Source organism: Kogia breviceps, chromosome 10 (genome assembly GCF_026419965.1).
Source record: "Kogia breviceps isolate mKogBre1 chromosome 10, mKogBre1 haplotype 1, whole genome shotgun sequence".
In the NCBI taxonomy this organism is placed as follows: Eukaryota; Metazoa; Chordata; class Mammalia; order Artiodactyla; family Physeteridae; genus Kogia; species Kogia breviceps.
In genome coordinates this window covers 86,877,478-86,899,612 of record NC_081319.1, presented here as the reverse complement: position 1 = coordinate 86,899,612, position 22,135 = coordinate 86,877,478, and the positions used below count along the sequence as shown (strand labels likewise).

General features: G+C 39.5%; 2 protein-coding genes and 1 pseudogene across 3 annotated transcripts; all 3 read left to right on the top strand.

The window, feature by feature from the left end:
- The first annotated feature begins 4,656 nt into the window (after positions 1–4,656).
- H1-4 (H1.4 linker histone, cluster member) lies at positions 4,657–5,818 on the top strand. Its single transcript, XM_059075496.2, has one exon. It carries the CDS (start codon positions 4,711–4,713, stop codon positions 5,368–5,370), a length of 660 nt encoding a protein of 219 aa, XP_058931479.1. The 5' UTR covers positions 4,657–4,710; the 3' UTR covers positions 5,371–5,818.
- Positions 5,819–6,489: 671 nt separating this feature from the next.
- Positions 6,490–14,980, top strand: H2BC5 (H2B clustered histone 5). Of its 2 annotated transcripts, XM_059075528.2 has the most exons (3): positions 6,490–6,935; positions 13,460–13,495; positions 14,591–14,980. In XM_059075528.2, exon 1 carries the CDS (start codon positions 6,546–6,548, stop codon positions 6,924–6,926), a length of 381 nt encoding a protein of 126 aa, XP_058931511.1. In that variant the 5' UTR covers positions 6,490–6,545; the 3' UTR covers positions 6,927–6,935; positions 13,460–13,495; positions 14,591–14,980. The 2 variants fall into 2 exon arrangements, with proteins under 2 accessions (XP_058931511.1, XP_058931510.1); XM_059075527.2 differs by lacking the exon at positions 13,460–13,495 and having other exon boundaries at positions 6,492–6,935.
- A 5,843-nt stretch (positions 14,981–20,823) lies between these two features.
- On the top strand, positions 20,824–21,565 carry LOC131763403 (histone H2B type 1-H-like; annotated as a pseudogene).
- The last annotated feature ends 570 nt before the right edge of the window (positions 21,566–22,135 follow it).

Genomic DNA, 22,135 nt, shown 5'->3' with positions numbered 1-22,135 from the left:
TACCTTTCTCTTTGTAGTAGATAGATATCTTGGGGAAGATACTTTGAGACTATGCAAATCCTGATTGTCCTTCAAATTTCACTCAGTGATTTTAGTGTCCACCTGTGGATTTCATCTGCAACAAGGAAAAGTTGTCCATTTTCCTTATGTATGTATGTATTTATTTATGGATATATATTTTATCTATGAATTAAAATCCAATATTATCAATTTTTATTTTGTTGCTCAAATGGTACCAGCTTTAGCAATTAGTAGCTCCTTGAGAGTGGCTTGCGTGGTGTTTCAACAAATTTTCATTTTATTTTAAGCATCTTCCTTTTCTGGCACCACAAGATGTTCCAGGCCCACCCTGTATTTTCCCTGCTCCAGCCTTGGAGCCAATCACTTCTCCCGGTGGTCCTGGTTCCTTTGATTAAAGAATGATGCTTAAAAGGTTGTCTTCCAGGTGTGCTAATTGCTACTAGGGTGCTTTTAGGTCCGCTCCACTGACAGAGCAAGGAAGTATATCTGTATGTTAACCCAATCACATACACACACTTCTAGGTGTCTATATCTATTAAACTGGAGATGTATTTTAAATTGTGAGTTTATATCAATACTTATGATTCTAATCCAGCACAAGTTTCATTTTAGCCAAATACTTCTTTTTGCACTGGTGAGAACACTGGATCTCATTTTCTACACTGTGTTTACTTCTTTGTTCAATTCTGGACACATAAGTAGTTTCAGAATTGTTAACCCGTAACTCTGAGAAAAACACTTTTATTAGATTACAACCTTTATGTGTAGTTGCTTTTGTCTTTAGCCTTATAGTATCCAATCAAGATACTGTTTTCTACAGTTACTTAAGTTAATTTTTATCTTCCCCAATCCTTTTAGTGTTATTATGTAATAACTGTAATTTAATATAGTGTGGTTAATTTGTTAGTGCTTGTATTCCATTCTGAGTTCCCCTATCTCTACTGCTTTTAATAGTGTGACTATTTTGCTGGTATATGAAACATTACTATAGTTTTAGGAGTCAGCGTTATACAAAAAGACATACTCAGAAAACTGTCACTCCCTTCTCATCCCTGTGACTCTCTTCCCATTCCTCCCTTCTGTCCATTCCTTTCTAATCCCCACCCCCATAGATAACAAATCCCTTTCATTTTTGGTTTATTCTTCCTGTGTATCTTTTGCACAAATGAGAAAAAAAATGTATTTTCTTATATCTTCATCTTTCTCTTACAGAGGGTATCATACTATAGATACTCTTCTGCACTTGGCTTTTTCACTTAACCATCTATCCTGGAATTCATTCCTTAATAACTCATAGAGATCTTCCTCATTCATTTTTGGAGCTATATATTACCCAATTGTACTTATATGTCCTAGTTTATTCAATCACTTTTATATGTGGATATTAAAGTTTGCTCCAATATTTTACAATTCCAAAGAATGCTGCAATGAATAACCTTGAGTATGCAACATGCCCCAGTTTTATTTGTTGAATTAAATAAAAATAATAACAATTTCTGAAATAATATATAGTCCATTTTAAGAAGTTTTCCAGAAATGCTCTACACCAAAAGCCAAGATAGAGTGCCTCTTGAAAGAGTCTAAAAAGGGGAGGCTGTCCCAACAGACAGAGATTTACAGGTGGCCTTCATAACGTCACCATGGCTGAGATCATACAACACGCCTGCTATAAGGAAGCTGGAGAAGGGCTAATCTGTTTATCAAAAAAGTGCCTCTTCCCCAAACTCTGTCTTGAGTAATGCAATCATGGTAACCTACTGAAATAGAAAAGTCCAGAACAGGTGCTTGATTCTGGAACCCAGAATTTTGGAGTAAAATGAACCAAGTATAAGCCTCCCTTTCCTTTCAGCTTTTCCACAAATCTCATCATTACTCTTAGCACAGTTGCTATCGTGTTCAAAATGGAAATGTTTGCAGACTGCTCCCCATTTTTTATGACCTAAAAAAATGACCCCATTATGACTCCATTTTTTAGAGGCCTAAAAACGCCAATAATAGGAAATTACTTTTTGTAGATCATTAGTGATTAATACACTTGAGAATATTTCATGGCTATAAAAGTTCAAGAAATGCATGAGGAAGACTCCTCCCACTCTGGCCATATGAGATTGTACTGTAAGAAATACATTTTACACGGTGGCACACAGCACACAATCAAAAAGCTATGCAGATAACTGAAACTACATGCTTTGGGCTCTGATACTTTGTATTCTATTCTAGTTCATTAAAAAGGAAACATTTTGGCCTTGTGCTACAAAATTGATTTTGCAACCTTTAATGATTGTTCAGACCTGCAGCCAGAAAAACACTGAGCAAATGCTTTGAAGTCAAACAGATGTGAGCTGGAATCCTGGATGCACCTCTTACCAGCAGTCTTCTTGGGAGAATTCAGAATTATCTGGGGCAAGACTTAGGAATCTATATTTAAAGCACAGGTACAACACACACATATACACACACACACACATACAAACATCCTAGGTAGTTCTGATGTAACTGACAGATCAATAGGAAAATAGAGCCTTTGGTGTTACTTCTATTTCAGGTAATGCTTGATGTAACAGTGGCAGATCCTCTACATCTTCTTTAAGTCTGTCAAATAGTTTTATTTATAGAAAACACACTGCACCATAGGAGATGAGCATAGATGAGTTAAAAGATCACAGAATTTGAAGAATTTAAGTACCTCCAAATCAGAAGTCTTTAGGGATACACAGAAAAAAGTGAGGCATTTGAGAGAAAATTGCAGTGTGCTCTGCAAATTTCAACTATGTAGGGGAGTGGTTTTGTTTGTCATTGCAAATGAGCATAACCCCACTGCTCTGGGATTAAAGTGCCCATAAAATCAATTTCTGTAATAACCATCAATTGGTCTGTTTTGGAACCTAATCCCCTCCCTTTTTATTTTAATATATAACAAAGCACATATTTATTTTTCACTAGCATGCACAAATTACTTGAAAATGTTTACACATTAAGGTTTTAAAAATATTGATAATTTATATGACTTTCATACCAGATGCAGCATTAATTTAAACAAGACTCTTTTGAGACATTTCATTAATGTTGAATCAAAGATCTGTATTCTTTTATTTCAGTAGTAGAGTCTGTTGTGTGTGGAGAAAATTGGGGGCAATGGAACTAAAAATTAATGTGATGTCAAATGCCATGTTACAACCAGCTACACCCACAGAATTGTATCCTATCACCTTATAGCACTGGCCAAAATTTCAGGTCTTTCAAGTACATGACTTGCAGTTTTTAAAGACAATTCCATCCAGATCATTTTCCAGGAATAATTCCTTTAGTTGGGTTTTCATTGCCAACGTGTACACTTTGGTGATTGCCAATATGTACTACCTAAAAAAAACCACTTTTTCAAAGACCTTGCAAAGGATGTCTTCAGAGGACGAAAACTTAACGTGGATGGTCCCTCAAAGCTCTGCTTCCGAGCTGGAAGTCTGAACTTGTCATTAGATCCTACACAGAACTTACTTTCTTTCTGATGGAGCTCCAGGAAGCATAGGGCCATAATTTTCATGAGTGAAGCCATATTTGCTGTGTGGACTAGTCATTCATCAGTTATTCAGTGATAACAGGGTCTGGGTTTCTCCAGTAAAGGGAATAGATATCTTATAATCTACAGTTTCCATTTAGTTCCCCTTATGATCAACGCTTGAATTCCAATTCTAAAGAGTATATTTCTGTTTGATCCTGAAGCATATGCCAAAAGAACTCAGCAAGACTGCAAATAAATTCTTCCAAGTGCACCTCCGCTTCCAGTGACTTCATAGAAAACATCTGCGTGTTATTTGAAAATTAGTCCTTTTCCATCTGTGTATCCTGTGTTTTGGACTCCCTTTCCTTCCCAAATATCCTGAATTCAAGGTGTCTAAACTCATGGAGCAGTTGTCCAGAGAAGGAGAAGCAACCGCCCCTCCCCCAACCCCTGGGAGCAGACAGGAAAAGAATTATCCTAAGGAATTGTTTAAAAACCCAAACGCAGCAGACAGAAATAAAACCATGGCTGCATACGTTGATGTCCCAGGGGTCCAACATTTAACCTCATATGGGTAATAATCTGTTTACCATTAAACTAAACCAGTTTGATGAACTCAAATGCCCTCGGCTCAATAGGCAGGACTCTCAGAGGAGCCTGTGTTACTTCCCTCACTTAAGTGCAGATTTGTAATAAAAATCCTAATGCCAGTTACATGCTTTTTGGACCTATAAGAACCTAACCACTTGGAGAATCGTATTTGAGAGGTCAGAAAACTCCACAGTTAAAGATCGGTTTATAATTTACGAAGAAAATAGAAAGTTTTGTTTCTCTGAGTTGAAATTTGACAAGCACGGCGGGAAATATTGCTGGGTTTTGGCATAAGGTTTTGTGCTTTCCTCATAATTTGAGACCTGAGTGAAGCCTGAGACTTCGGGGATCATTTTCTGGGAAAAATCGGGCAATTCAGTGCACAGAATTTTGATATTTTTGGCATTTTTTGAGGTGTAACAAACACAACTCGGGATCCGAGAGGACACTCTGAGGCTGCCAGCGAGGCGGGCTGGACAGCGCACCAATCACGGCGCAGCTCCGCCCTATATAAACGGGCGGGCGCAGCGGCGCGGCCCGAGTCCCGGCCAGTGCCTCTGCTTCCGGCTCGAATTGTTTTCCTAACACCCGCCTTCAACATGTCCGAGACTGCGCCCGCTGCGCCTGCTGCACCGGCCCCTGCCGAGAAGACGCCGGTGAAAAAGAAGGCTCGTAAGGCTGCAGGTGCCGCAAAGCGTAAAGCGTCCGGGCCCCCAGTGTCCGAGCTCATCACCAAGGCTGTCGCCGCCTCTAAGGAGCGCAGCGGCGTGTCTCTGGCTGCGCTCAAGAAGGCGCTGGCGGCCGCGGGCTACGATGTGGAAAAGAATAATAGTCGCATCAAGCTGGGTCTCAAGAGCCTGGTGAGCAAGGGCACTTTGGTACAGACCAAGGGCACCGGCGCCTCGGGTTCTTTCAAGCTCAACAGGAAGGCGGCCCCCGGGGAGGCTAAGCCCAAGGCCAAGAAGGCGGGCGCGGCCAAGCCCAAGAAGCCCGCAGGAGGGGCTAAGAAGTCCAAGAAGGCGACAGGGGCGGCCACCCCCAAGAAGAGCGCCAAGAAGACCCCAAAGAAGGCGAAGAAGCCTGCCGCGGCTGCAGGAGCCAAAAAAGCAAAGAGTCCGAAAAAAGCGAAAGCAGCCAAGGCGAAGAAGGCGCCCAAGAGCCCAGCGAAAGCTAAGGCGGTGAAACCCAAGGCGGCTAAACCAAAGACCGCCAAACCTAAGGCAGCCAAGCCAAAAAAGGCGGCAGCCAAGAAGAAATAGGAAGTTCCTTTGGCCTAAGGCTTACAAGCTCTACACAACCCAAAGGCTCTTTTCAGAGCCACCCAAAGATATCAGGAGAAGAGCTGTTGGCACCTTTTAAGGGGGCGTGGCTAGGAGAAAAATGCCGCAAGTGAGGGGCGGCCCTCCCCGGGGTGGGTCTATGATGGCCTCGGCTGTAGTACAACGTGACAATCCCTTTAGGGAACTGGTAATAATAGCGCGGTTAGACTGACCCGGGAGCAGGCCTGAGCGTAAGCTTCCTGTTTTAGGCTCCAGGGTGTGGAGAGAGTGGAGATCGCTGGTTGAAAGTTGGCCCCCACTTCACCCCACAAGGGTGCGGTAAGGGAGAACACGAACTTAGGGGCAGGAACTCTTCCCCTCCCTCACTATACCAGGCACTATGTTCTGTAGGTGTTTGCAGACCACTAAAGTGAAATTTAAATGTTTATTACCCCATTGCATGAAAGATGGTTTATCATTTAATGAGCCACTTGCATTTTCTTTGGTTAACAAGGGCATGCCGACAGGCAAAATTGGCATGTTTGCGGGAAAAATACTCCCAAGTATTTTAAGCATCCTGTTTTTTTAATAAGTAACACGGATTTTTAATAAGGACTTCTGATAGAGAACGAAGAGGTTAAGGATTGTGAACTTGTAAGAGGGTGACCCAGCCCAGCACGTTATGTGCAGGTGGTGGTTGCTTATTGGTTAGCTGCCCAGGGCGCGGGGTAATGCGTTTATCGAGCTTGTCCGCCAGCTCCAGCTGGACATTAACACGGCGACTAGTTGCGAGGCCCGGACCAATGCACGAAGTTATCCAAAGGAACAGAGAAATTGCTTTCAGTTACAAACTTAAAGCTAGAGTGTTGTTACTTCATCTGCTTTCTGTGAAATATACCGTACAGGTGCTTCAAAAGGCTATTTGTACTAGCTATGGGTAGTCTAGTCTAGGCCCCTCTGATTGGGTCAAGCACACTAAGTAAACAGCCAATGAAAATGTAGACCTGCTAGTGTCATTTACATTCCTGTTTGTGACGCCACAATAAAATTAATCCAATCATGAGGGAAATCTTACTAACCTAATTTGAATACCGCATCTATAAGTAAATGTGGCCTCAGCGGGGGCGACTCTTTTCTCAGGTGTTAGCGTTAGTGTTCGAATTTTTAACGCTACAATGCCTGAACCCACCAAGTCCGCTCCGGCACCGAAGAAGGGCTCCAAGAAGGCGGTAACCAAGGCGCAGAAGAAAGATGGCAAGAAGCGCAAGCGCAGTCGCAAGGAGAGTTACTCCGTGTACGTGTACAAGGTGCTGAAGCAGGTCCACCCGGACACCGGCATCTCGTCCAAGGCCATGGGCATCATGAATTCGTTCGTCAACGACATCTTCGAGCGCATCGCGGGCGAGGCGTCGCGCCTGGCGCATTATAACAAGCGCTCGACCATCACTTCCAGAGAGATCCAGACGGCCGTACGCCTGCTGCTGCCCGGGGAGCTGGCCAAGCACGCCGTGTCTGAGGGCACCAAGGCTGTCACCAAGTACACCAGCTCCAAGTAAACTTGCCAAGTAAGCGTCTTTACACCTATCCCCAAAGGCTCTTTTAAGAGCCACGCATGCTTTCAGCAGATGAGTTGTAATCCTTTCATTCCAAAGGCTATTTTCGGATCTCTTCTGCCAAATTTAAAGCTTCACTACTGTTCTTTAATGTTCTAATACAGCCACGTAGAAAATATTTATGAGGAACTTAGAAAATAACAGTATGTGCCGTTAATTGCGCGCTCTCTATGGGCAAGTACATTTCCATAGAACCATGATACCATATAACCAGATATCAATTTTCACTGAAAATGCCATTTCAAGTGTACAGCTTTCCTCTTCGTGTGCAGGTCTCCAAGTTGATTCTGAGGTTGATCCGGAATTTGGCGATGACCCCTTACCCAGAGCACGAAAGAGCATGCTCTGACAACTTCATTCTGCTCGGACCTTTAACATTTCTTTCCCTTTTTTAAAAAAATCATATTTCTGGAAAAAATGCTGAAGGAAATGGGAGTTTTCACTGAAATGTTACACAGTTTTTTCTGGTTTTCTTGCTTTGTAATTGGTGCAGTTTCTGCTTGAGGCCCTGAGCAGCGGATGGGGGAGGGAGAAGAGGAGCCTACACTATCCTAAAAGCACCGAGGAAAGGGAAAGGGAAGCCTTCAAACCCTGTCAGCTACTGTATCTTCTTTCCCAGAAAGTCATATTTAATTTATAGTCCTTTGGGGGCAGCATTCAGCTTTAAAGTCCTCTGGGTCACAGAGGGAAGCACAGTACTCAATCAGTTAAGGCGCCTGATTAAGGTCTGAGGCCCCCTTTTCAGCACCCTTTCCGCTTTCCCGGATGTCCCCGAGCGTCAAGGACGGAGAGGAAGTAGAATGAGAAGGAAAGCCCTTTCTGGCAGGATGTGGCTTTTGCCGCACTAGGTAGGATAGGGGTAAGGGTTTTCACTGCTGAGGAATAGATTTTGTCAGGAAGATAAATCTCTGAAAAGAGGTTCAGAGGGGCTGGGAGGGAGTGGCCGGGAGGAAAGGAATCAATGGTCAGAGGTCACCAAGAAAATTGCCAGGTAGATGAGGCTGAGCTGGGAATGAAGTGCTGATTGAGATGGAAATTTTAGGTGGAGGGTATTGTTGGCTGAGGGAGGAATGAATTTAGAAACTCTAGGGTTCTCACGATCTCCCAAAGAAAACTGGGATTCATGGATTATGGGGATAGATTTTCCATAATATGACAAGCTGGGTACTTGGATGAACAATTAAAATCCAGAATAATATATTTTTTGATTTATAAAAGCAACGAAGAGCCACCACAAAAGTAAGGAACTCTCGGTCCCAGGGGCTTGGCCCACATGAAACCCCAAGCACCACAGCTGACTTCACCCAAACCTGCGCTTTGTTTTTTAGGGTGTTATGTGATGCCTGGCCATGGTGGGGAGCATGATAAGAACTCTTTCCCAGTGAAGCTGAGACACCAGACCAAAATGAACTAGAAATAAACACACAAACACACTCACCATAGATGATGGCAAAGAGTCTGCCCTGAACCTTGGTGCTGAGTAGATTCCACTGCTGAGAATTTGGACTACAAGCCACACTTCACACTTACTTGTTTCAGCTTTAATACCACAAGGATTCAAAACACCCAAGCTGAGAATTTAATTTAGGGATATCCCAAACTGGTCTGGTGCCCCTGAGCACCTGGTAAAAGCAAATACAAATCCTCTCTGGAAGAATAAGCTTCATTTTAGGCCTCAAAAAATCTTCACAGATAAATATCCAAGAAAATGAATGAGCAGCTTCACAACCGAAATTAACCAGACACCATGAAATAAGGCACCGTGACCAAGAGCAACAGACAATGAAAACAAAAGCACAAATTAACAGATATAGACTTCAAGTGACTAACTTTAATATCTTAAAAGAAAAATATGTGCGGGATTAAGAGAATACAAAGAATGATCACATAGATTTGAAAAAAACATAGAAATTCTAAAAATAGATATACATTTATTTCTAGAATTTCTATTTTCTATAGAAACAAATGTTACTATTCTATAATTATATATAATTATATATATAATATAAACATAAATTTATATAATACATATATAATTATATATATACATATAAAATTATAACAGAACTGAAATTAAAAGCTTACTGGATGATTTTAATAGCCAATTGGACCCAGCTGAAGAATTTTCATGAATTATAAAACCAGAGCACAAGGAATTATCCAAAATGAAAAGAGAGGAATGTAAAAGTGAGTTTAAGAGATCTGGAATTAGTAGTAAAATTGTCTGGCATGCATCTAATCATAGTAGCAGGACACGCAAAAATGATGCAGATGTGAGATGCAAATGATCATGGCTGACAGTTTTTTAGAATTGATGGATTACTCATACAATGAAAAATAAATGTAGTGAAAAATGATACAACAGAAAGGGTTACTGTGTGACACTAAACTAAGCCATATACATTCTTACAACAAATTTAATGATGATTTTCATAGGGTTGTGCCTTCTAATCTGTGTGGACACATAGCATCAGACTAAAGCACTGTTTGAAATTCTTGGGGGGAGGGGACTTGAGTGATTGATTACTTACATGCATTTTGTATATAGCTAAAAATTCTATTAATGCTAATCCATATTTAATGGACTATCTTGATTTTCATTGCATATAATACCTATCATTAGCAAATAAAATATCTTTGATATTCTTTCCAATAACAATTTCTCTTAATCTCTTTTATCTTGTTATTGTGTTAACTAAAATCACAAACTATTTCATATTAGACATGCTATTAGATGTCACCATCTTTTTCCTCCTCTTCATGGAAATAGCTTTGGTAGTTCATTATTTATAATAATACCTGTGTGTGTGTGTGCACGTGTGTGTGTGAGAGTAGTCTTTATTGTACTGATGTAGTTTCCTTTTAATTCTTTTTTAAGAGTTATTAGGAATGATCTATGAAGTTTTGTCATCTGATGAAATAATGTCCTTTTTCTCCTTTAACCTTTTGCAGTAAAGTACATGTAGATTTTCTAATGTTAATCCATGCTTCCAGTCCTAGGACAAATCTTATTTGGTCATGTTGTATTATTATTTTAAATAATGGCTGGATAAATTTTAATATTTTACATGGATTTTTAAAATCTCTACTACTCATACATAAAATCATTCTATGATTTTCTCTTTTGGGTTTACCTTTATCAGATTTTGTCCTTAAGGTTATGGTAGCTTCATAAACTTCACTGTAGGGCTCTCCTTTATTACTTACTGCTGTATAATAAATTATCCCCAAACTGAGCAGCTTAAATCAATGAACATTTATTATCTCATTCAGTTTCTGTGATCAGGAATCCAGAAGTGACTTAGCTGGGTGGTTATGACTCAGAATCTCTCGGGAGGTTGAAGTCAAGATGTAAGCATAGGCTGCAGTCATTTGGAGCATAGGCTTCAGACTGTAGCTGGAGGATTCCCTTCCAAGATGGCTTGAATGCCATCTTGGATGCCAGACAAGTTCCTGGTCGCTGGTGGCAGGAGGAACTCAGCTCCTTGCCACATGGACCTCTCTGGAGGGCTAAATGACTGTCTTCAAAACACGGTAGGTGTTATCCCACAGAAAGAGAAATTATATAGAGAAAGAGAGTGCCAGGAATGCCTTCTGCGACCTAGTTTTGAACATCACACACTGACGCTTCTGCCACTTTCTATTCATTAGAAGCAAGTCACTTAAACCTAGCATATATTGAGAAGGGGAATTAGAATCCACTTTTGAAGTAAGGATATTTTAAAAATTTGTGGACATATTTTAAAACCACCACATCATTCTTTTTATGCTTTAAATACTTGAATGTAAAAAGTATTTGTGCTTTAAAGATTAGATAGAAATAAGTTGTAAAATCACCTGAACTTAATACCTTTATACTTGGTAGATTTTTAGGAATTCCAGCAACCTAGACTATAATAGACCACTATCCACAAAGTCAATAAAACTCCCACATGATGTCCTGATGGACTTTTCTCTGAGATTGTAAAGGACAAAATAGCGGCCTCTTCAGTTAAATAAAACATTATCTCAGCACATAGCAGGTAATTTAAAAAATATTGAATGAATTGAATTAATTCATCTGAGAAATCCTAAACTGTAATCAGGAAATCAAATCTCTGGTGCACTATTGTTTTGGAATGTCCAACAAACTAATATGTTTGGTCTTTTTGAAAAAGAAAACAAATTAAAGAAGAAAATAAATATAGTAAAAAATTTAAATTTCAGAAAATACTGTGGCATATGAAAGTAGGAGAGAATAGGGGTTCCCTGGTGGCACAATGGTTGGGAGTCCGCCTGCCAGTGCAGGGGACCACGGGTTCGAGTCCTGGTCCGGGAAGATCCCACATGCCACGGAGCAACTAGGCCCATGCGCCACAACTGCTGAAGCCCGCGTGCACTTAGAGCCGGTGCTCTGCAGCGGGAGAAGCCACTGCAATGAGAAGCCCCCGCACGGCAAGGAAGACCCAACACAGCCAAAAATAAATTTAAATAAAAAAGAAAATAGGAGAAAATAATAATATAGAAAATGGTAATGAAATTTAACATTGACAAGAAATTAAAGGTAACATAAAAATTTATTTAAAATATAGGAGTGAAGATTGATGATGAGTAAAAATATACAATGTTTAAAGTGTAAGGTAACAGATTAAGAGTTAGCAGAAACTCTGTAAAAGAAGAAACTAAAGTGAAGAATTCAGTTATGAGAGTTTATAAGGAGATTCTTGATGTGTGTCAAAATGTCCTAGCAAACTGTACCATGGCAGTAGTTAGCATATTTATTTATAAATCAGTTTATTTAAGAGATAGTCATTGAGTGTGTCTGGGCTAGTCACTGGCATGGGCACTGGAGATATACAAAGAGAAATAAGGTTGTCCTTGACTTCCAGGAGCCCTCAGTTTTGTAAGATCATCAGGGAAGCTTACAGTTAACTGCTTTCATTTCCCTTTATCTTTCACTAAGGTCCAAACAAGTGTTTATCACTCTTTGGAAATCTGCAATTAGGTGAATAGACTTAGGCTCATGTGGGAACTACCAAACTCATTAAATTAAGGCAAAAAATATCATCCCAATTTTTGAGTGATAAAAAAATATAGTAATAATAATACCATTGTGGGACTTCCCTGGTGGCGCAGTGGATAAGACTCCATGCTCCCAATGCAGGGGGACTGGGTTCAATCCCTGGTCAGGGAACTAGGTCCCACATGCATGCCACAACTAAGTAGCCTGTGTGCTGCAACTAAGGAGCCAGCAAGTCACAACTAAGGAGCCCCCCTGCCACAACTAAGACCTGGTGTAACCAAATAAATAAATATTTAAAACATTAAAACTGCATATAAAAATAATGATACCATTTTGACATAGTGCAAAGCTAAGAACAGTCCATAAGGCTGCACTCACACATCTAACACCAACTTCAGGGTTCAGCGGTCTCTCCAAAACTACCCTCAGATTAGATAATTTATTGGAAGGACTCACAGAACTCACTAAAAGCTATTATACTCGAGGTTAGGGTTTATTATAGCAAAAGAACACAAAGCAAAATCAGCAAAGGGAAGAGACACATGGAGCAGAATCTAGGAGGGTTCCAAACTCAGAGCTTCCGATAACCCTTTCCCAGTGGAGTCATGGAGTGTTAACAACACCTTCCTGCAACAAAGTGTGACAACACAATATGTATTGCCAACTAGGGAAACTCACCCAAGCCTTGGTGTACAGACTGGACCTTTAGTATCCAGTTCCTCTGGATCTAGTACAGATATAGCATGGCCCAAAGCACTCAACATAAATGATCTTATTACACTATCCAGTGTAGCTCAATGCCTTCTGGTAAACAAAGATAATTCTTATCATGCAGGACATTCCAAGGGCCTACAGATCACATTCCAGCAAAGGGAAAAGGCCATACCTCCTTGGATAAGGTTAATTCTGAACAAAGTCATAAGAAAAACTATATTTTTACAATTTTGAATTAGATATCTATCGACTGTAACTTGAGTTCTACAACTATTTGCTTTTTATGATTGTTCTGTCACATATTTTTGCATACTTAGATCAACTGTGAACCCAGAAATTATAAGGAGATTTCTTTTGGAAGACTAATTTTTGTACTTTATTCCGATGAACAACTTCAGCAGTCTAATCGATTCATACTCCCAACTTCCCTCCAAACCCTAGCTGCAGGAAAAGAAGACTTAGGAGAGGTAGATTTCAACTTTGGAAAAGTTTGGGGAAAGTTTCATGTTGGTGGCATTGGCATTTAGTGCTAAACAGAAGAAAAGCCTCCTCTTCTTTACATGAAAAGCAGCATTTGAGTGGCTCTTTCTTTCATAAACCATGAAATTTGCCATCATGCACAGGGAACAGGAATTGTAGAAAACTAAAGGAGTTAATGCTTTAGAATTTTGTTTAAAAGTTGTAACAGTGAATGTTAAGCTGTATTTCATAAATACAAAACAACAAAATATCACAGCCAAATTATGGCTATTTTTTTTAGGAAAGAAGGAGGAGGAGCATGGGGAAAAGAAGAAAGGTGAGAGAAAACAAGGACTCAGAAAAAGAATGGAAGAAGCAAACTACTACAAAAGGGAGAGAAAGGGCCTAGCGACCAAAGAGAAGCCTATAAAAGACTGTGATAGGAGAGAGGCAGTGGGTGGACAGACTTAATCATGTATTTGGTATTTCAGCTGGGTATAATACCTGTTACATAACTGAAATATTCTCCACATTTCTTGGGTTTTAGGTTGAGTGGATTAATTAAAATGGTATCATATCTGGGAGACTTTCTCTGACCAGCAGATGTAAAACGGTACCTCCTTATCCCATTTTTTACTTTCCTCCATACATTCTTCTTTGTTATACTTAGTACTTATTGACATAAATTTGTTTATTATTTGTTTCCCCTCCCCATTCTCAAGACTGTAAGCTCATTGGAGCAGGGTTAGTCTTTTTTGCTACTGACTCCCTAATGCCTTGACTGTTTCAGACAGAGTAGGCTCTCAGTAACCACTTGCAGCATGACATAATTAATTAATTAATTAAAATACACATACGTCTGCAACACCAAGAATACAGGCCAGATCTGGTTGTTGAAATGGTTCAGTTGAATGAGTGACTCAGCCTTTCTGGGTCTCACTTTCTTCATCTGTACAAGGAGAATAATAATAATGCATTACTTCTTAGAGTTATTTTAAGGATTGAGATAATTTGTGTAAAGCTCTTAAAACAGGTATAGTCATTTCGTAAGCACTTAGCAGTTGTTAGCAATTGTTATGTTTTCCTTAATCTCTGAATTAAAATGAAAATCAGAGTGACTAATTCTCTTCAGGTCAAAAACGAAAGGGAGAGAATATAAGCTTTTGAACTATTTGAATTCCACCCCAGTAAGGGTAGTCGGGAGATTTGAAACAAAGATTACATTATTGAGAAATATCTATTGACTGAGTATGGTTTCAGTCATTACCTGTTAATGCTAATAATGACTGAAGTGTAGGTAACACTGGAGCAGAGATTCCTCAGCACATTATACAAGCGCATGTAAACAGAACCCTCTTCTTTGTATAGCAGATATTAATGTTGATGGCAAAATGGCACCTAACATATAAACCTTTTTTATTTCTTCAATCAGGGGAGAGATATGAGTGCAGAGAAGAAATGAATGCAAACAGTAAATGAAAATGAGAATCTGGCCATAGAAGTTATGAAGTATGATGTCTGACCTGCTTGAGATGATAGATTAGTGTGTATATCCCACCAAAATCCTACCCATCCTGATTTGCTGCACACTGACTTATCAAAAGAAGATCACTACCTGAGTGGAAGAGCCTAAACAAGGTGTTTTAGCTTTTTCATTTTATTTTTATTTACATTATAAAAACAGAATTTACTTATGTTACAGGCATAATTACTGGGAACTCATTATTTACCGTGGACTACCTTTGCTGGGGGAAGTCTGAAAGGATGGCAAAACATTTGTAAATGAGATGCTATATTTAATAAACTCTATGGATAATTGAAATTCTGCTTTCATTGTTGATTCAAATTCTTCTCCTAAGATCTCCCCTTTCTGGACAATTTATTTATATTTCAGTTTATTTTCTGGCATTAAGTTCTGAGTGGGTGAGACCTAAGAACTGTTTTGGCTTTGTTAACGATCTCGAAGGTAAAAAGTTAGTTTAGCTAAGCTGACATTTAAGAGGTCACCTTCAACATCTGAATTGAGGGGAACACATTACTACTCACCTGAAGGATTTTTTTCTTTTTTTTTTTTTTGGCCGCGCCTCCCGGCGTGCTGGATCTTACTTCCCCAATCAGGGACTGAACCCGCGCCCTCGGCAGTGAAAGCTCAAAGCTCTAACCACTGGACTGCCAGGGAATTCCCTTGAGGGATTTTAAAAAACAGATTGCTGGGCCCCACCTCACAGTCTCTGATTCACTAGACCTGGAGTAGGATCCAGTAATTTGCATTTCTAAATTATCAAGGTGGTGCTGATGCTGCTGGTTGGGGATCACATCTGGAGAACTGTGCTTTAAATTACGACTTGGGATGTCCCTGAAATGATACTACCAAATAGCTGCACAAAACTGAAAAATCACCTTGAGGTTTAAACTGGAAGGGTCAAGTCCTGAAAATTGGCACCTCCTTCCGGTACAGCCACTCAAGGGTGGAAAGAAAAACTTAGCGTTCCACGCCCGGCCTCTGTCGACTCCCGCCCGTAGCCACGCCCCCCCACACGCAGGGTCTGTCAAAGGGCCGTCCCGCCACGCCGCTGCACGCCGGCTCCCTCATTGGATCGTCTCACCCAACCTCACGTTCAGCGGCTTCTCCCAGAGCCCCACGGTACGCATACGCCACGTTACGTCACTTCGTCTCCCCCTCCCACCACCGCCGCCCCGGGGGTCTCCAGTAAGCTGCAGGCTTCCGCTAGCCAGTTGCGCGGGCGACATTTCGCGTGGAACCCACCTGCTGATGCGCAGGCTTTGCCGACCCAGCTTTTCCCCGCTACCACTGGATACTGGAGAGTCCCAACCGTCGATGAGGACATGCGCAGATTAAAACGGGGAACCGAGCAGTTTGAAGACCGAGAAACGGCAGCAGCCCTCCGGTAGTTGTTTTCTCCTCTCTCGACGTTTTCTGAGCTGACGCTTTCCCTCATAACTAATCCCCAGGACACCTTCCTTGCACCACCCCTGTTTATTATCAACACATTTCTAGGGCACTTTGTGTGAGAATTAAGTGCGTGTATATGTATGTGTGTGTGAATTATTATTACTTCCCTCTTGAATAACTATATGTGTTTTAAATTTCATCTTGAGATGCACGAAGGGCCTACATTTATTAGGCTACGGTAGACACGGACCCTACGGCCCACAGTACTTTTAGAGGCTCACGAAAATATTTTAATTTATTCTAAAATCAGAATTTAAAATGAACTTTTAGGTCGATGAAAACGTTCTGTGTAATACTAATATTTTAATGTTTATATAATTTTAATAATGTTATTATTTTTCCTATTATTTTTACTGAGGAGAGGGCCCAGGAAGGTAAAAGTGCATAGGGCCCGCAAAACATAATGCAGCCCTGGGTGCAGTTTGCACACAACCATCTCCAGTTATTTTTATTTACTTAAATAATTTTTTTCTTTTGGCATACATCTAGACACATTTCCAAGTGCTTTCCATATGTTAACTCCTTTAATACTCGTAACACACCTATGAACTATTGTTATCCCAATTTTACCCAGAGAGAGTCACTTAGAGCTTATAATAATTTATCCAATGTCATCTAATTAATAAATGGCAAAGGGGATACTGACCCAAGCAGCTTAGCTCCAGGGTCCCTGCTCTAAACCATTGCACTAGAGACATTATCTCTTGGTAACTCTAAGCAATCCGAATCAATCATAGCAGGTAAAATTTAGAGCAAACTAGCCAGGCTACTTTGAGCCCTCTTCTTGACTTTGCCTACAAAGATTTGAACAAATGCTTAATATAGCTTCTCACAGCTCAAGGTCTGATGATCCTAGCCTCTCTTAACTTCCCTGCCCCACTATTTATTTTTTCTTTCTTTTCTTTTTCATTTGTTTTATTTTGTTTTGGAGAATCATCTTCACTATTGTTGCGCATTAACATGAATTTTACAGTGCTTTACCAAAAATACAGTGCTGTTTTGTGGCATAACAAAATTCAATGAAATTGAATTTTCAGCTTATTATGGAGTTTATGAACATTTTAGCATATTGAGTCATCACAAAACAAACATAGTATAGTGTATATCTATCTCTTAATTTGAGTGAATCTTGTTTTGTATCCTCCAATCGCATTATATAGTTTTATACAGATCTGGAATATTTTTTCCTGGACTTAGAATCCTTAGAAAGTGTTATGTTGAAAATGGTTTCTGGTTTTTCTGTTTCGATTCCAGAAATGCCATGAATTTTTATGTGGTGCTCATGTAGCAACCAACACTCTTAAGCTCTGTAAAGTCTAATTGTTTGTTTATAGATTTTCATGAATTTTTACAAGGACATTATTTTCAGACAATAAAGATAACATCTTTTCTTGTTGCATCCTTACCCTTCTTAGTTGTATTTGTCTCATGGTATTGGCCAGACCCTTGGTGCCATGTTGAATAGGAGTAGCACCACCAAACTTTTGTCTTTCTTTTGACTCTTTGGCAATCATTATAAAATTACACTATTAAATGTTGTGCTCACTGTAGCTACTCCTTATGAAGTAAGTAGCTACTCCTTATCCTTCTAGATTGTTAAAAATGTTTATAAAGACACAGTGTCATATTCTAACAAATATTTTCCCAGTACCTATGCAAATGATAGCAGTTTTTCTCTATTAATGTCTTACACTGGCAGATTTGATGTTAAACTTTTCCTCCATTCTTGGAATAAACCCTATATGATATACTATTTTTTTTAATAATATGGTCTCTTGGTTTCCATTTGCTTGCATTTCAAATAGAGCTTTTTTTAAAAAAAATGTATTTCATGAGTAAAATGAGACTGTAATTTTCTCTTGTCACTCTCTTCCTTTCTCCCTTTGGTTTAGTTCTGTGTTGTTCCTGTCCAGTTTAGGTAAGTGTACACAATTTTAAAAGAAAAAAAATGAGAGCTATTTTTCTATTGAAATGCCTTCTGTAAAATAGGGATTATCAATACTTAAACTTCATTAATACCTGTAAAACCCAGTTGTGCTTGGTATCATTTAGATTGAAGAGTACAGGAGAGTTTTGTTTTTTTAACTGCCTGTCATATTTCCATAATCATAACTTGTTTATTCAACCCATTACTTAATTTTTTTCTTGAAAATTATCCTTTTCTGTTAAGTTTAATTTTTTGTAAAAGTTATTCATAGCATTCTTGTGGTTCTTTATATCTCTTTTTTGGTAGCTACTTTCCCTTTTCTATTTCTATGATTTATTCACACACACACTCTCTTTTTTTTCCCTCATTAGTTTTTCTGGATGTTTGTCTATTGTTATAAGGTTTTTCAAAGAACAAGCTTGTGGTTTATGGATTATCTCCATTTTTTTCTTTAATTTATTTTTAAATTTCAGGTCAGGGTTGACGTGTTTAAAATAATATGTCAATGTGAAAATCTATGAGAATCTATAAACAATGAGATCTAATAAAAGCTCAAGAGGGTTGGTAAATATGTTCACCACATAAAAATTCATGACCTTTCTATATATTAGCAATCACCTATCTGGAATTGAAACAGAACATCATTCGCAACAGTACGACACATTCTAAGAATTCTAAGGCTGATTCTTTCTACTTCATTTGATTTATTTTCCTGTTCTTTTTTTAGCTATTTTTGTTGAACACCTAGTTTGCGTATCCTTAGTGTTTCTTGTTCCTTAATATATGCATATAATATTATATATTTCCTTTTTAGTACAGCTTCATATACATCCAACAAATTTTATATGTATTATTCTCATTCATATTTATCTCATAATATTACATAATTTCCCTTACGATATTCTAATCCATGGTACTTAGAAGTGCACTTTTAGTTTCCAAGCATATTGGAAGATTGTTTTATTTTTATTATCTTAAAAAATATATTTTCTATTGCTCTTTAATTAGCTGATAAGAGTGCCCTATATATGAAACTGGTTTTTTGTATCCATTGTGACTTTTTCTAAACTCAGTGTTGAATTTTTGAAATTATTAAATGTGTGCTTTTAAAAATTGGACAATCTTTGTGTTAAGTGCAGGAATCACAGATGGATCAAGTTTGTTCATTGTGTTGTCCAAATCTTCTATAACCATACATGTTTTTCTTTGCTTGTTATGTGAATTTATAAGAGTAGTATATGAAAGCTTGCCCTACAGCTGTAAACTTGAAGTTCTCTTGTCTGACAGTTGTTGCTTATATAGTTACTGGTTGTGTGGTCAGGTGCATATAAGGTCCTAAATGTTACATCTTATCAGTGGATTTTTATTTTATCATTATGGAATATAGCTCTTTTTTATTTCTAGTTCTATTTTATTATTTTTTAAAATTTAGCCTGGTTTTGATTGTCCCTTGTTCCTTGATTGTATTATTACATTTTTATTTCTTCAAACTTCAAGTAAATAGTTATTTTATAGTCTCTGATAATTTCAATATCTGAAATTCACTGCCCGAGGGAAAGAGGGAATCTAAGGCTCTTGTTTGTTTGGATGCCTGACCCTCCATAGTGCCTGTTTTCCTTTTCGATTTGATAACATTTATTATAAGCTTATATTTGGACATTCCAAGTTCCTGGTAGAATGCCTGGCACGTAATAGATGCTAAATAATTACTGAATAAATAAATCACAATCAATCTCCGTACAGTGTATCTAGAGAATTTGGGTTCCTGACGGGGTTTATGTTTGCCTTCACAAGGCACTAGGAGGCGCTATGAACCTAGGTTACTAATTTCAGGAAGCTTTCACTGAAACACAGCAGGGGCGGGGGGGTGGGGGGTGCGGAAGGTTGGGGGGCCTGAGGAATGTTAGGAAAAAAAGTCAAATTCAGGGAGGACACCTCTCTGCAGAAAAGAAAGATGGTACTGAAAGAACTAACTAAGAAGCCGGTTTCAGACGAAGATGATGATGATGGTGGTAATAAATTTAAAATAAATGTGTTAAACACCGGATTCTTAATTTTTAGTAAGTTTTGGGGGTTTTTGTTTGTTTTATCATTTCATTAGTTAGACTGAAGAACTATTTCTGACCCTCCTTGTGGCTAAACTGGATGTGATTTGCTCCTTTCCAATTCGAAGGTTTATAGCCATATAGGTTATGAAATTCTTTTCTTTCTTATCTCCCTTCAAGTGATGTAATTTTATTTCCCTGCCCTTTGTTTTTACGCTGTATTTCTGCATCTTCTGTACGGTGAGAAACACTGTACTCGGAATTGTCTGGATAACCGCCTATTTTTTCTTAGTTCTTTCTTTCCCTCTCACTGGATTCAAATGTAAAGATACAGCTTTTCCAGGAGCTGTAAACGGGCCTTGCAAATCGGAGACTAACCGTGCCACGAGCTTTGCCTCCTTGGTATTTCAAAACACTGGAGAGAGTTACTTCTAGTTTTTAAAATTAACAAACTAATCTGAATTGTTATAAACGAATCAGAACTCATTATAAAATAGGTTAACTAGATTAAAGAAGGTGGCCTGATTGCTGGAAAACTGTCTCAGGATATGACCAGTGAGACAGTATATCTGGAATGATTTATTTGCATGCAGACCTCAAGACGAACGAATCAGCAATTGCATAACTAAGTCTTCATTTGCATAACGTTGCCTACAAATAAGCGGGATCCGGTGGAAGGGGCACCGTTTTCTTTTCTTTCAAAAGACATCGACGGTACAATGCCTGAACTAGTGAAATCTCTGGCCCCGAAGAAGGGCTCCAAGAAGGCGTTGACCAAGAACTAGGAAAGAGTGTAGCCGTAAGGAGAGCTACTCCCCGTACGTGTACAAGGTGCTAAATCAGGGCCACCTGGACCCCTGCATCAGACGCAAGGCCATGGGCATCATGAACTTGTTCGTCAGTGACATCTTGGAGCGCATCGCATCGCGGGAGAAGCGTCGCGCCTGGCGCATTACAACAAGCACTCAACCATCACTTCCAGAGAAATCCAGATGGCCGTACGCCTGCTGCTGCCCAGGGAGGTGGCCAGGCACGCTGTGTCCGGGGGCACGAAGGCTGTCACCAAGTACACCAGCTCCAAGTAAATGTTTATAGTCACTTTTCAGAGCCATTTCACGTTTTCACAATGAGAGCTGCACACGAGTTTGTGCGGTTTCGTGAACTCTGGGATTTAGATTAGTGTCAAGAGTAACGCTTAGCAAAGTACTTTAAAAGTAAGCGATCCTCGGGTGGCAAATCTACTGTATATGGTTTCTGACAACTGTTCCGCATGCTAAGGTTCCCAACGGCCAAAGCGAACGTGCACTGAAACCACTTAGTGCTAACCCTAATCCTTGGAGCGCTAGGTCACCTTTATAAAGTTTGTACAGGGTGCTCTCTGGGCTGGAATCGGTGCTTTGTGAAGTGCTGGTCTTGGTTTTATGTAAAGCATCAGGCTGTAACGTCCAAGAGACCACAGTTATGTTTGACAATCCCACCGTCTAAAACCGGAACTTTCTTAGTATGACTTTGAGGGTCTTCTGCCTAGGTTCATTTGTGTGGATCTAATTCCTTTTCCTCAGACTCCCTCACCCCCAGCCCTTTGCCTAGGGCTTTCAAGTCCTGGCTGAACATTTTGTCTAAGATTCTTTACAAGCATATTATGTTGGGTGGCTGCAGCTCTCCAGTAAGGGGAAAATAGTTACTAACTTTTAATTTTGTTTTATCTCTTTCTTGGTCATTAGATTTTTGTTTGAAGAATGCAATCTTCTCCCCATTCTCCTGATTCATTTTACAAACTAGACCTGCAAAATTCACAGAATTCTGTATTCAGCTGTCTTCTCACTAGAGTAGCCACATAACATAAAGATTGGCTCTGCCGCCTCCAGTCTGTCCTTTCCTGTCCCCGGTGCGCTCCCTTCTGAGCCCATCGCCCTATCCTGCCTCCAGATCTCCTGCCTCTGCTCAGTTCAGAAAATGGAGGGATCCTGGCAAGGAAGAAGAGAGGGACCCAGGGTCGGCTCAGAACGCAGAGAGGAAGAACTGTGGAAG